Raw genomic sequence first — 13,690 nt, forward strand, 5'->3', positions numbered from 1 at the left:
CTCTCCCTGAGGCCTGCCCTGCAATCCATATCCATCCATGCCCATCTGTCCCCTCTATTCATCCCTATCCAGCAATTTCCCTCTCTCCCTGAGTCCTGCCCTCCCAATCCATGCCCATCCATGGTCCTCTGTCCCCTGCCCCCTCCATTCATCCATTTCCAGTAATTCCCCTCTCTCCCTGAGCCCTGGCCTCCCAATCCATGCCCATCCATGCTCCTCTGTCCCCTGCCGCCTCCATTCATCCTTTTCCAGCATGTCCCCTCTCTCCCTTCCATGACCCCCCCCCTCGCATCCATGCTCCTCTCTCTCCCATGTGGCAGCCTGGGCCGGCCTCTTCTCCCCCCCCCCCCCCTTCGCATCCATGCTGTGGTTTCTCCCCTGCCCTCCCGCTCCCATTGTTGTAGTTTACTGACCACCCTCTTCTCTCCCCCCAACATGCGTTTTTTTTTTTTTGTTTCTTGTTTTTAAATTTACCTCCGTGGCGGTTCCGGCAGTGAAGCGTCAGGGAAGGAGGCGGCGCTCTCGACGTCTAGCCTTCCCTTCGCTGTGTTCCGCCTTCTTTTGACGTCATCCTTGACGTCAGAAGAAGGCGGAACACAGCGAAGGGAAGGCTAGACGTCGAGAGCGCCGCCTCCTTCCCTGACGCTTCGCTGCCGAGCGATGCGATTGGTTGTGTCATAGCTCCGCCCTCGACGTCATCACGTTTGACGCGTGGGCGGGGCAGACACAATGCGATCTCACCCCCTTCACTTTGCTAAGAGAGGCTTCAATAGAACGTTGGAGGTGCGTTTTATATAGAGAGATAGTAAAACTATATACAGTAGGCGCAAACACCCAACCAGATCAGTTTGTCCATCTGCCAGTTTAAGCCAAGAGTAAAAACACAGCAAGAAAGATCTAATATACCTGGCATTCTGCTCCTCCCTCCTATATAGGAAGGCCTTCTTTCATTTTTTTTCTCTAGCCACCAAAAACTCCTGTATCCTCCGTTATTCACCTGCCTCCTCCGCTCGCTAACGTGCGAGACGCTACTTACACCAGGGATCCGCTTGCATCACACTTACCGAAGCAGTCCTCTAGGCGACTGCACCCCACCAGCCTCCTGATCACAAGCCATACCCTGATCAGCTCACAGCCCAGCAACACCATACGCAGCTCCCGCAGCGACGAATGGGCAGGCAGCGCTGCGGTAGTAAAAGCAACAAGCAGGCAGGTTCGACTCCGTCCGTCACTTCCCTGCCCTCTCAGCGTCCCGCCCGAAAGGAAATGTCATCAGAGGAAGGTGGGACACAGAGGGCAGGGAAGTGACGGACGGAGTCGAACCTGCCTCCTTGTTGCTTTTACTACCGGCGCAGCGCTGCCTGCCCGTTCGTCACTGCGACTTCAGGTAAAAGTCGCCGTTCCAGTCGTCGTCATTTGGGGGGGCAATGCCCCCCTCGCCCCCCAGTCTACGCCCATGGTGTGAAACACACTCTTTCTCTCACAGTCACTGTGTCTCACATACACACTCGCACACACTTTCATTCAAATACACAAACTCTCATTCTCACACACTCTCTCTCACACAGACACACTCACACCTAGACTCACTCTCTCTCTGTCACACACACACATTCGCACATTCACTCTCTCTCTTTCACACAGTTACTCTCACACACACTCTCTCAAACATACACACTCCGAGGAAAACCTTGTTAGCGCCCATTTCATTTGTGTCAGAAACGGGCCTTATTTACTAGTCTCATATAAAATCAACGAAAGAGAGGACATGGGGCGGAGAGTTTCTCCTTTTCTGTGGAGCAGATGGGTCTGAAGGGATGACAGTGAAGCTCTCCAGAGAACTCTGCTGGTTGATATTCTGAACCCTAAGAATGCTTGGAATATAACCCATAAAAACACTCCAAATCAGAAGTCTGGGCCTATGCTTGACCACCAGTACAAACCTCAGTTGATACTGACTTTGGTTGATACTGACTTTGGGGTTCTCAACATTGACATGGAGGCCCCTCTGGGGCCCCAGTGTCAATGAAACACTACCAGGCAGAACATCGGGTTTGAAGATTGGCCACATGATCACCTGCTTCAATGTCACCAATGTTGAGTTGTCAGACGGTGAGCGAGAAGTCTACAGTTAAAGCAGTTGGTTAAGAACCAGGAAAAACTAGTTAAAATCTCACTGTGGCTCCTTAGGAAAATAAATTAAACTCCTATTGCTTCAGGTACATACTTAGACTATAATCCCTCTGGAGACAGGAAAATACCTACTGTACCTGAAAGTAACTCACCTTGAGCTACAACTGAAAAAGGTATGAGCTAAAGCCAAAATCCCTTTTCCTATCCAGCTCCTCCTTGAAGACTTCCAATGCCAAACGTCAAAGAGTCATAACAGGGAATGGCACATCTTTTTTTTGTAATTTGAGGTATACTGGTGGTCTGCTCCCAAATCAATGGAGGCTAGCATGCCCCATCTAACTTCAAAGATGAACTGTTCCTCATTTCAGGGAACTTGTCAGATACCACAGCAGATATCATCTGGGTGCTCTTGAAATCCTACTCCAGTGAGAAACAATTTTGATGTTTTTCTGCTTCCACACCATGAATTGACACTGGTAGCCTCTGATGCTGATAAAAGGCATCACCGAATCCTTTTTCAGACAGGCTTCCATCAATGCACAACACTGAGGGAGACTAAGGTCTCCTCAATGCCAATACATCCCCAGCATCCAGTGCAGCCCTTGGACAATTTATGAACCAAAAAGAGTGGAGGAGTAGCCTAGTGGTTAGTGCAGTGGACTTTGATCCTGGGGAACTGAGTTTGATTCCCACTGCAGCTCCTTGTGACTCTGGGCAAGTCACTTAACCCTCCATTGCCCCTGGTACAAAATACGTACCTGAATTTACTATGTAAACCGCTTTGAATGTAGTTGCAAAAACCACAGAAAGGTGGTATATCAAGTCCCATTTCCCTTTCTTTCTGCTTTTTCTGTCCATGAAGTCTCCTCTGAATCATTTGAAAAGATTACATAGAGGGCTTGTAATGAAGCACCAGGCACAGCAAGAGCCAACTGTGACTATCCATAATGGATAGGATCTTTGCTGCACACCCTGCATTTTTTAAAGCTAGAGAAGGCTTTTTTTTCTGGGCCACACTGAATTCAAACAACTTAATTTTAAAACAGCAAGAGGCTCATTTTCAAAGCACTTAGACTTACAAAGTTCCATAGGTTACTATGCAACTTTGTAAGTCTAAGTGCTTTGAAAATACACCTCCAAGGCATTGCCAAACTGCTAAAGCCAAAAGAGGGGTGACAGAAAGGTAAACATAGAAAGAGAAATCTTGAAAAAATCGCTACAAACCTAAGGGGTCCTTTTACTAAGGTGTGCTGAAAAATGGCTTGCGGTAGTGTAGATGCGGGTTTTGGGTGCACGCGCTGATCCATTTTTTTAGTGCGCCTGTATAAAAGGCCTTTTTTTTTTTTTTAAAAACTGAAAATGGATGTGCGGCAAAATCAAAATTGCCGCATGTCCATTTTGGGTCTGAGACCTTATTATCAGCCATTGGCCTTGCGGTAAAGAATCCGGGTGGTAATGACCTGCGCGTGTCCATTACGCATGCCCGAAAATAAAAAATATTTTTCAGATGCGCACCAAAAATGAAATTACCGCAAGAGCCATGCGGTAGTCGGGCACTAGCTCCATTTTGGCGCATGTAGATGCTTACGCAGCTTAGTAAAAGGGCCCCTTAGTGTAATAAGATGGGAGGATGTCTGCGCAGGACAGAAATTCTACAGATAAAACTACGCATTTGTTAAACAAAAACATACAGCAACAGGAACAATGCCCAACTGACTCTTTAAAAACAAAGCTTGAGGAAGCAATGTGGGAAGTGGTGCACATGCAATCTCAAAAAGTTTCTAAACTTGTTCTAAGATGTGGAAGCTTTTTTCCTACTCTGGGCTCTGTTGGATACTGTCACACGTTAGGACATCCATTTTCCCTTGGAGAATTTTTTCACTTTTTATCTGTAGCAATTCTGCCTTATTTTTCCTAAAATAATCTCCAATTTAAAGCATGTATGCAAACAGTGCTCAAACTATCATGTTTTACAGGTTTCTTTTAAAATAAAAATGAGGACTTTGAGTTAATAGTACATTGCAGACGTGAAGCTATTCTTCAAAAACAATTCTTACCCTTGATCTTTTACTTGGTGTGTAAGACTTGGAGTTGCTGAAAATAAGTTTCACATCTTTACACAGTTCAATGGGGGTTTCATAATTCCCAGCCTCCAACGTTGCCCTAACAGTCCCAAAGTCCATTGGAGTGTCAATGATGTCTCTATAATCCTAAAAATAAAGTCTTATTAGTAAAACGTTATTTTAAATAAATAACTGGATGTATATATGCTAAAAACCATACTATATGAACCATTAGCCCTCAATACTATATGAGACTTGTAATACATGAAAAGAGGCCCTATCTGAAAAGGTGAAATATTCTGAATAAGGATTTAGCAAGAATCATCATCTAACATGATGAACTCAGAGGACTTTGTTTTGCAAAATTTGAAGTGAGAAAAAATGATCATGGATATTTCTTAAGAACAATATATGAGGAAACTGTTTGTAACTGACTAATAAATAGGGTCACTATTTGCTACAAAGCCACTAAATAAACATCTAAAAGCTGTCTTAGCAAAATACCAGGTACAGAGGTAAAGTTGGGTGCAAATGTTTAGCCACCATTGGTGAAACGGTATATTTCAGGTACACAGAAACCAGCACAACCTCAACATGGTTCAAAGTTGAACATGACACTTTTCTGAAAATTGTAATGCATTATTACTATTTGCAGTTTTTAAAAAATAGATTCAAAATAAGAAAACAGTGAATATGAGATGTGCCAAAGGTTAGACACATTTCCAGTTAATTCATTACTATTTTTCTTAACAAAGTTGTTAACAAGACCATAAAAGATGATTAGCTATTTAGGCCTTCAATTAGCCAGGTGAAGACAATTCCAAGGTTGAGCTAGGGACAGGCAGCCCAGAAATGTTCATTTTCTTTTGTTTCCAGTTTGTTAGTCATAATTTTCATTTCAGGAGCAATGTTGTTAAGAATAAACACTCCTTCTGGAATACTGCATCCTCTTTAAAAAGAGGGCGCATTCCTTCCAATACTGCAATGGTTCACACATGGACCACTGGAGTGTCAATGATGTCCGTACAATCCTAAATATAAAGTCTTTGCAGAGTGTATGCACTATTATCAGCAAATGAGAAAACACAAAATGTTGTGTTTTCTGCTTGCTTTTGTTTGTTAATGACATGCAACAACATAGGATATGCATTGACTCTTCCCACGTCACTGCAAACAGCCAAACCCTACATTAAACAAATACTATGACACTTAACTTTTCAGGATGTGATTCCACTGTCTACTGTTAACCAAGTATATTTGAAATGAAGATAAAACAAAGATACTTATCTATAGCAAGTATTCTCCAAGGACAGCAGCCCTTATATTCTCATGTATGGGTAACGCGATCCCGCATTGCCCAGCCCACAGTTTATGACAAAATATTAAGAGCATTGTGGAGCATGAGTCACGCTCCACTGCGCATGTGTGAGGGCCTTCCAGCCCGCTGCGAGAGTGCGGTTACTGCAGTAAAATACTACAGTATATATAATAAAAAGACAAAAAAGGAAACAACTCCAAGGGGAGATGGGAAGGTTGTGAGACTATAAGTCCTGCTGTCCTGGAGAATACCTTCTACAGGTTAAGTATCTTCGTTTTCTCTGAGGACAAGCAGGCCTATTTATTCTCATGTATGGGGAATCCCTAGCTACCAGGCTCACCAAAAACAATCACCATTGGTCAGCTGGGCCTCGACAAGGGCGATGACATAACATAGATTAACCTGAAACTATATACGTACAAACTATGAGACTGCAGCATGGAACAGAGGAAAATGGGCCTGGAGGGGGTGGGGGTGGAGTTGGATTCTAGACCCCAAACAGATTCTGCAATACTGTCTGTTTAAACCAACGGTTACGTCGGGTATCCTGCTCAAGGCAGTAGTGTGATGTGAATGTGAGGACCAAAGATCACATTGCAGCCGTGCAAATTTCTTCAATGGAGGCTGATCGCAAGTGGGCTACTGACGCAGCTATTGCTCTGACACTGAGCCTAGACATGACCCTCCAGGGTCAACCCAGCATGGGCATAAGCAAAAGAAACACAATCTGACAACCAATTAGAGACTGTGCGTTTCCCGATGGCGACCCCCATCCTGTTGGGATTAAAAGAAACAAAAATTTGGTTTGACTGTCTATGGGGCTTAATCTGCTCCATGTAATAGGCCAATTCTTGCTTGCAGTCCAAGGTGTGCAAGGTACTCTCGCCAGGATGGGTATGAGGTCAGGGAAAGAATGTTGGCAAGACAATCCGACACCATCTTAGGCAGGAACTTAGGGTGCATGTTGTGATGAAATTTGGTATAAGTTGCATCCACTACTAAGGCCTGAAGTTCAATGACTCTACGAGCTGAAGAAGTAACAGCCACCAAGAAAATAACCTTCCAGGTCAACAGATCAAGTACTTCATTTGGCAGGAATCCAGTGGCTCAAAAGAAGCTTTCATCATCTGGGTGAAACGATATCGAGGTCCCATGACACTGGTGGAGGTTTGACAGGGGGCTTTGAAAAAAGCAAACCTCTCATTAAGTGAAAAACTACAGGCTGTCCAGAGATATGCTTACCTTCTACATGTTGATAAGCACTAACCGCTATGAGGTGAACCCTTACGGAGTTGATCCTAAGACCAGACTTGGAAAGGTGTAGGTGGTGTTCAAGCAGGATGTGTGTAGGACACGAAATGCAATCTAAGACCTTGCTCTCACAGTAGACGGCAAACCTCATCCATTTAAAAGAGTAACATCACTTACTGGAATCTTTTCTGGAAGCCAGCAAGACCTGAGAGACACCCTCTGGAAGATCCAAGAAAGCAAATTCTAGGATCTCAACATCTAGGCTGTGAGGGTCAGATACAGGAGGATGGGATGAAGAAGAGATTTCCCCATTCTGTGTGATGAGGGTTGGAAAACACTCCAATCCCCACGGTTCTTTGGAGAATAACTACAGAATAAGAGTCGAGACCAGTAAGGAGAAATCAGAATCATGGTCCCACGATTTTGCTCGACTTTCAACAGTCTTCCCCACAAAAGGTATGGGAGGATATGCATACAGAAGACCTGTTCCCCAACGAAAGAGGAAGGCATCTGAAGCTAGTCTGTCATGGGCCTGGAGCCTGAAACAGAACTGATGGACACTGTGATTGATGTGAGTGGGAAAGAGATCCACTGAGGGGGTGCCCCATGCTTGAAAGATCTCACAGGCAACACCCATGTTGAGAGACCACTTGTGTGGTTGCATTACCCTGCTCAGTCTGTTGGCCAGGCCATTGTTTGTGCCCGCCAGATAAATGGCACAAAGGAACATTCCATGCCAAAGAGCCAACGCCACATCCGAATGGCCTCCTGACACAAAAGGCGTGATCCGGAACCCCCCTGCTTATTGATGGAATACATTGCAACCTAATTGTCAGTTTGAATGAGTTCAATTTGGTGAGCTAGCCAATCTTTGAAAGCCCATAGAACGTTCCAAATAGTCCGAAGCTCTAGAAGATCAAGCTGGAGATCTGATTCCTGGGTGGACCAAGCACCTTGGATGTGGAGCTCATTCACATGAGCTCCCCACCTCAGGCAAGATGCATCTGTGGTCAGCACTTAATGTGGTTGAGGAATTTGGATTAAAGTCCCAGAGTCAAATTGGATTGCATGGTCCACCACAACAGGGAGCGAGCAAGCTCCGGGGCACTCGGGACATCTTCTAGGTTCCCTGTGGCTTGGCACCACTGAGAAGCTAGGGTCCGTTGGGCAGTTCTCTTGTGAAGATGTGTCACAGGCATCACATAAACTGTGGATGCCATTTGTCTCAATAACCACAACATCTGCAGAGATGTGACCTGCTGAGAGGTTCAAACTCAAGAAGCTAGTGGAATCTTTCCAACTGTTAGTACAAGCGTTGATTTTTTCGAAACTTGATTATTGTAATATTATATATACTAGTTGTTTGAAATACTTGCTGAGAAAACTCAAAACCATCCAGAATACTGTGATTTGTCTTATATGTGGTTTAGGCAGATTTGATAGTTTCCCCATGCTATGAAAAACTCAACAGGTTACCAGTGGCGGCTAGAGTCCTTTTTAAGCTCTGGGGAGTGGCTCATTGCTATATGTATTCAATGTTAAATGTACTGATTTCTAAGCATGGTACCTGTAATAATCTAAATTTATCTGTCCACTCTTACAGGGGGTTTATTTTATGGCTTTATTTTCTTATCAAGCTTCTCAAATTTGGAATTCTCTACCAATCCTAGTTAAATCTCATTCACATTATCTATCTTTCTGCAAAATTTTAAACATGAACTTATTTAGGAAATATGTGCTTTCTAATTATTTATTGATGTTATGTTTTTATTCTATATTAATTGATCATATTGTGAACTCCCAGTTCTGTAGACTTGTTTTATCTTGAATTGTAATCCATTCTGAACCCAGTTTAAGGTGTTGAGGGGAATATAACGTTAATATTAACATTAGAGTGTCCGCTCTTGGTCCTGGGGAGAAAGGCTCGAACCTTCTGAATATCAAGCAGGGCTCCAATGAACTCCAACTGCTGGACAGGGTGCAGATGGGACAGTGTAGTTTAAAACGAACCCCAGTGGCTCGAGCACTCAAATAGTCCCCCGCATGCACTCCCGAGCACTGTTCTCCAACGTGCTCCTCACTAGCCAACCGTCGAGATAAGGGAACACATGAACTCCCAATATGCCTAGTGATGCTACAACTACTGCTAGACATTTGGTAAATACCCTGGGAGCTGACGTGAGGCAAAAGGGCAACACACGATACTGGAAGTATTGGGGTGTGTGTATAAGCATCTTTTAAGTCAGAGAGCATAGGCAACCGTTTTCCTTAATCATGGGTAGAAGAGTGCCCAGGGAAACCATACTGAACTTTTCTTTGACCAGGAATTTGTTCAAGGCCCTTAGATCTAGGATGGGTTGCATCTCCCCTGTCTTCTTTTACAGAAGGACGTACCTGGAATAGAATCCTCGCCCTTCCTCTTCTGGTAGAACAGGCTTCACCGCATGTGCCTTCAAAGGGCTGAGAGTTCTTCTGCAAGTAGCTGTTTGTGCTGAAAGATGAAGGAATGAGCTCTTGGTGGGCAATCTGGAGGTTTCTGAAGCTGAGGGCGTATCTGAGACGGACTATTTGAAGAACCCACCTGTAGGTCACAAGGGGTTACCTTTAGAGAAAAACTTCAGCCTCCCTCCCCGACCTGCAGATTGTCCGGCATGGACACTTGGACAGCGACTATGCTCTGCTAGAGCCAGTCAAAAGCCTGTCTCTTGCTTTGATTGGGGAGCAGCAAGAGCCTTAGGTGCATGCTGTTGATGAGAATGAGCACACTAGGGCTGAGCCTGAGAAGGTGGTGTACCCAGTAGTAGGTACCCCTTCTCAACTTGCCAAAAGAACTCCTAAAGGAGGAGGCAGATGTAGGTGTCCGGAGGGAGAGAGAAGAGATGGTATCAGTATGTTTCTTGATCAGGTCAGTGACCTCCTCCACCTTCTCGCCAACAAGGTTATCCCTCCAGCATAGAGCATCCGCTAATCTCTGCTGAACCGCATTGCTATACTTTGGGCAGAGATTCTGGATGCCATATCAGAAGTGTCATAGACGCCACGGCCAAGAATTTACGACACACTTTCTGCTGCTTGGCCAACTTGTGAAGAGACTCAGCCTGCTCCGGTGGGAGAGAGTCATCTGAATCAAACATCATGCGCACCAAGTCTCGCAAGTAGATGCTCGTGAAGAGCTAGTTTGATTGTAGCGGAGACACAAGCACAGAGGCCTGAAACATCTTATGCACAAATGAGTCGAGGTTCTAGCTTTTCTGCCCGTGGCGCCAAAGCATAGTCCCTAGAACTCTTGGCCCTTTGAGGGCAGATTCAACCATAAGGAAATGATGAGGCAACTGAGGCTTATCAAACCCAGGGTACTGTGAATCTGGTACATGGTAACGATTTTTTGGGGCAGTACCGGGACAGACAGAGGGAACTCCCAGTTCCACACGAAAATGCCCTGTGGTATCTCATGCAGTGGTATAGTCACAGCCTCTCTAGGAGGAGATTCGTCCAACAGAGTTCATTGGCATCAGGGGTTCTTGTGCCTACCATGCCTCCCATTGCAGACCCGCTTAGCCACCTCCAAAGGAAATGGAATGGCAGCTGCCATTTCCTTGACAAAAGAGGGAAAGGAAAGGATCTCAGGAGTAACTTTCTCTTTTCCTGTGGAGGGGTTGGAAAGGATACCATAGGGCTCATCCTCTGACTCCCATGAGTGCCCCTTATCGGTTCTGCCAGAAACTCCTCATGGGAGCGTTGAGACTGAGCCTGCATCACGTTAGAAGATTCATGCCCCTGCGAGAGGTGTTGAGGAGTTGGCTCCTGCCTCGATTCTGACAACGCTTCCTTTATCAACGTCACAGGTGTACCAGCTTGGGTAGCAGGCGACACTGGCTGCACCGCAGGCTGAGGGCCAAGTGGGGCTACAACGGGAGGCATGGTAGGCACAAGAACCCCTGATGCCAATGAACTCTGTTGCAGGAAGCCAGCTAGCAGCTCAGGGAGCAAGGCCTAGAAGCACTCATCGTGGGCCAATGCCGGCTCAAAGACAACCTGCAGAACTGCTGGGATCAAAACGGGAGGCTGGTCATGGCTGCTGGAAGACCGATACAGAGGCACCTCTTGAATGGAGGGGGAGCAGTCCTCCCAGCGCTGACACTTCTCGGGTGCAAAATCCCTTGATGCCCTGGAGCTCCCAGCATCATATGTCGAGGGGGATCGATACTGATGCTTCTTGGTCTTCGCACGAAGCCGGTTATTGAGGCTCCTCGGTGCTGACAAGGACGATCTCGGATTCTCACACTGCATCGATGTTAGGTCCAATGCAGGCTGGTCCCAGGGACCCTGCACAGCAGTCGGTGTTGAGGCAGGTAGAGACCCACTTGATGCACAATTGCTCACAGTGTCCACAGGCCAAGCCATATGTATCGATACTCCTGATGCAAAACCAAATGTTTATGCTGCTGCCACGGCTGCCGAAGATTCAGACCAGGCTCCAAAAATCTGCTCCTGCTGAGCCTCTCTGGCCAACTTGGTCCTTCTCTTCATATGAAGACACAGGAAACAGCTAGAAGGACTGAGCATGATGTAAATAGGAACAACAAACATAGTTTGAAATGTCTATCTGCGAATGCCAGAAGCCTAAGAAATAAGATAGGAGAGTTAGAATATATTGCACTAAATGAAAAATTAGATATAATAGGCATCTCTGAGATCTGGTGGAAGGAGGAAAACCAATGGGACACTGTCATAATGGGGTACAAATTATATTGTAGTGATAGTGTGGATTGAATTGGTGGAAGAGTAGCATTGTATGTTAAGGAGAGCCTTGAATCAAATAGATTGAAAATTCTGCAGAAAACAAAACACTTTTTGGAATCACTGTGGATTGAAATTCCATGTGTGAAGGGGAAAAGTATAATGATAGGAGTGTACTACCGTCTACCTGGCCAGGATGAACAGACGGATGCAGAAATGTTAAAGGAAAATAGGGACGCAAACAAACTGGGCAACACAATAATAATGGGTGATTTCAACTACCCCAATATTGACTGGGTAAATGTAACATCGGGGCATGCTACGGAGGTAAAATTCCTTGACAACATCAGGGACTGCTTTATGTAGCAGCTGGTACAGGAGAAGATTAGAGAAGGAAAATTCTACACCTAGCCCTTAGTGGAGCACATGTTCTGGTGCTGGGGCCGCTTGATAACAATGATCATAATATGATCACATTTGATATTAGCTTTGAAGTATACACAGGAAATCCAATACATTAGCGTTTAACTTTAAAAAAGGAGACTGTGATAAAATCAGAAGAACGGTGAAAAAAAAAACTTAGAGGAGCGGCTTCGAGGGTAAAAAATTTACTTCAGGCGTGGATGCTGTTCAAAAACCCCAATCCTGGAAGCCCAGGCCAAATATATTCCGCATATTAAAAAACGAGGACGGAAGACCAAACGACAGCCGGCATGGTTAAAAAGTGAGGTGAAGAAAGCTATTAGAGCTAAAAGAAAATCCTTCAAAAAATGGAAGAAGGAACCGACTGAAAATAATAAGGAACAGCATAAGGAACGTCAAGTCAAACGCAAAGCGCTGATAAAGAAGGCAAAGAGGGACTTTGAAAAAAAGATTGCGTTGGAGGCAAAACCAAATAGCAAAATTTTTGTTAGGTATATTAAAAGCAGGAGGCCGGCAAAAGAATTGGTTGGACCGCTAGGTGACCGAGGGGTAAAAGGGGCGATCAGGGAACACAAAGCCATAGCGGAGAGAGTAAAAGAATTCTTTGCTTTGGTCTTCACTGAGGAGGATTTGGGAGAGATATCGGTGCCAGAAATGGTATTCAAAGCTGACGAGTCGGAGAAACTGAATGAAATCTCTATAGACTGTAGGGGTATTTACCTGAGATCTCACCTTTGCTAGTCTTGGCCTATACCAGCATGAACCATTCTTTTATAACAATATGGATTCTACAGCCTCTGACCTGTACAGTAACCTTCAGAAACCAGCTTGGTTACAGAAAGGAAAATTCCACTAGCCGAGCAAGAGAGGACTACAGCCAAGGACATATTCCTTGTTGCAAACCTGCACTGTTATCTCCTGGGAAGAATGAAGGAGTGAGGTATACGACTCCAGGAACAGTGAGACCAGACAGGCAGTTTGCACACCATCTATAACAAAGACTTGCTTATTGTCCATGAAGCTGCCTTAACATTATGTTACCATCCGTGATTGGTTCCCAGGTATCATCTGACCCTTAGATACCAAAAGGTTGGGACTGAAGAAGTCAGTAGCCATAGGAGTCGGGAGCAAGAGAGTTTGAAAAAGATCCTGAGGACACACAAGCAAAGAAGGCTCTGAATCAGAGCTAGAGACCGATTTTCTTAATCAGTGTACTGTGTGCCGTGTAACTTGTTCCTAAGGGTTGCACCGCTTTCACAAGGACTTATCTACTGACTGTGCCATCAGTATAAACCTTGGACTTTATCTCAGGATTGAGACTCGCTGAGAAATTCAGCTAGAGACTCTGAGAAGTTCTGCATCTCTGCCAGTGGAGTCTGTGCATAGACAGCAAGGTGAGATCTGGATTTATTTCCTCTAGCCGGGGTAATTAGTTCTAGCTTGTTATTTCAGACAGACAAGTACATCAGGATTCCTGGTCTGTGTATTTTGCATAAGACTGTTGGTGTAAGTTCTGGTATGAATCATTAGGTTATCAGTTGTGATTGGTGGTGTCACCACCCATTTAGTTAGTCCTTTGGGAGAATCAGATTGTAATATATATATATATATATATATATATATATATATATATATATATATATATATATATATATATATATATATATATATATACACACATGATACATGATAATCTATTTTTATAGCTAGCTTTTGTATTTTGGCTTTGCAATTGGCTACAGAACTATTTTTATACTCTTAT

At 44.7% G+C, this 13,690-nt stretch overlaps 1 protein-coding gene across 1 annotated transcript in view; it reads right to left on the bottom strand.

Annotated features, from left to right (window-relative positions):
• The window catches only part of PHIP (pleckstrin homology domain interacting protein), an 863,049-nt gene that overhangs the window by 59,534 nt on the left and 789,825 nt on the right, over positions 1-13,690 (bottom strand). Inside the window, exon 35 of the mRNA XM_030199061.1 lies at positions 4,191-4,343. Within this exon, the coding sequence (XP_030054921.1) occupies positions 4,191-4,343 (153 nt within the window). The remainder of the gene's footprint in view (positions 1-4,190; positions 4,344-13,690) is intronic.

This window comes from Microcaecilia unicolor, chromosome 3 (genome assembly GCF_901765095.1).
Source record: "Microcaecilia unicolor chromosome 3, aMicUni1.1, whole genome shotgun sequence".
NCBI lineage: Eukaryota > Metazoa > Chordata > Amphibia > Gymnophiona > Siphonopidae > Microcaecilia > Microcaecilia unicolor.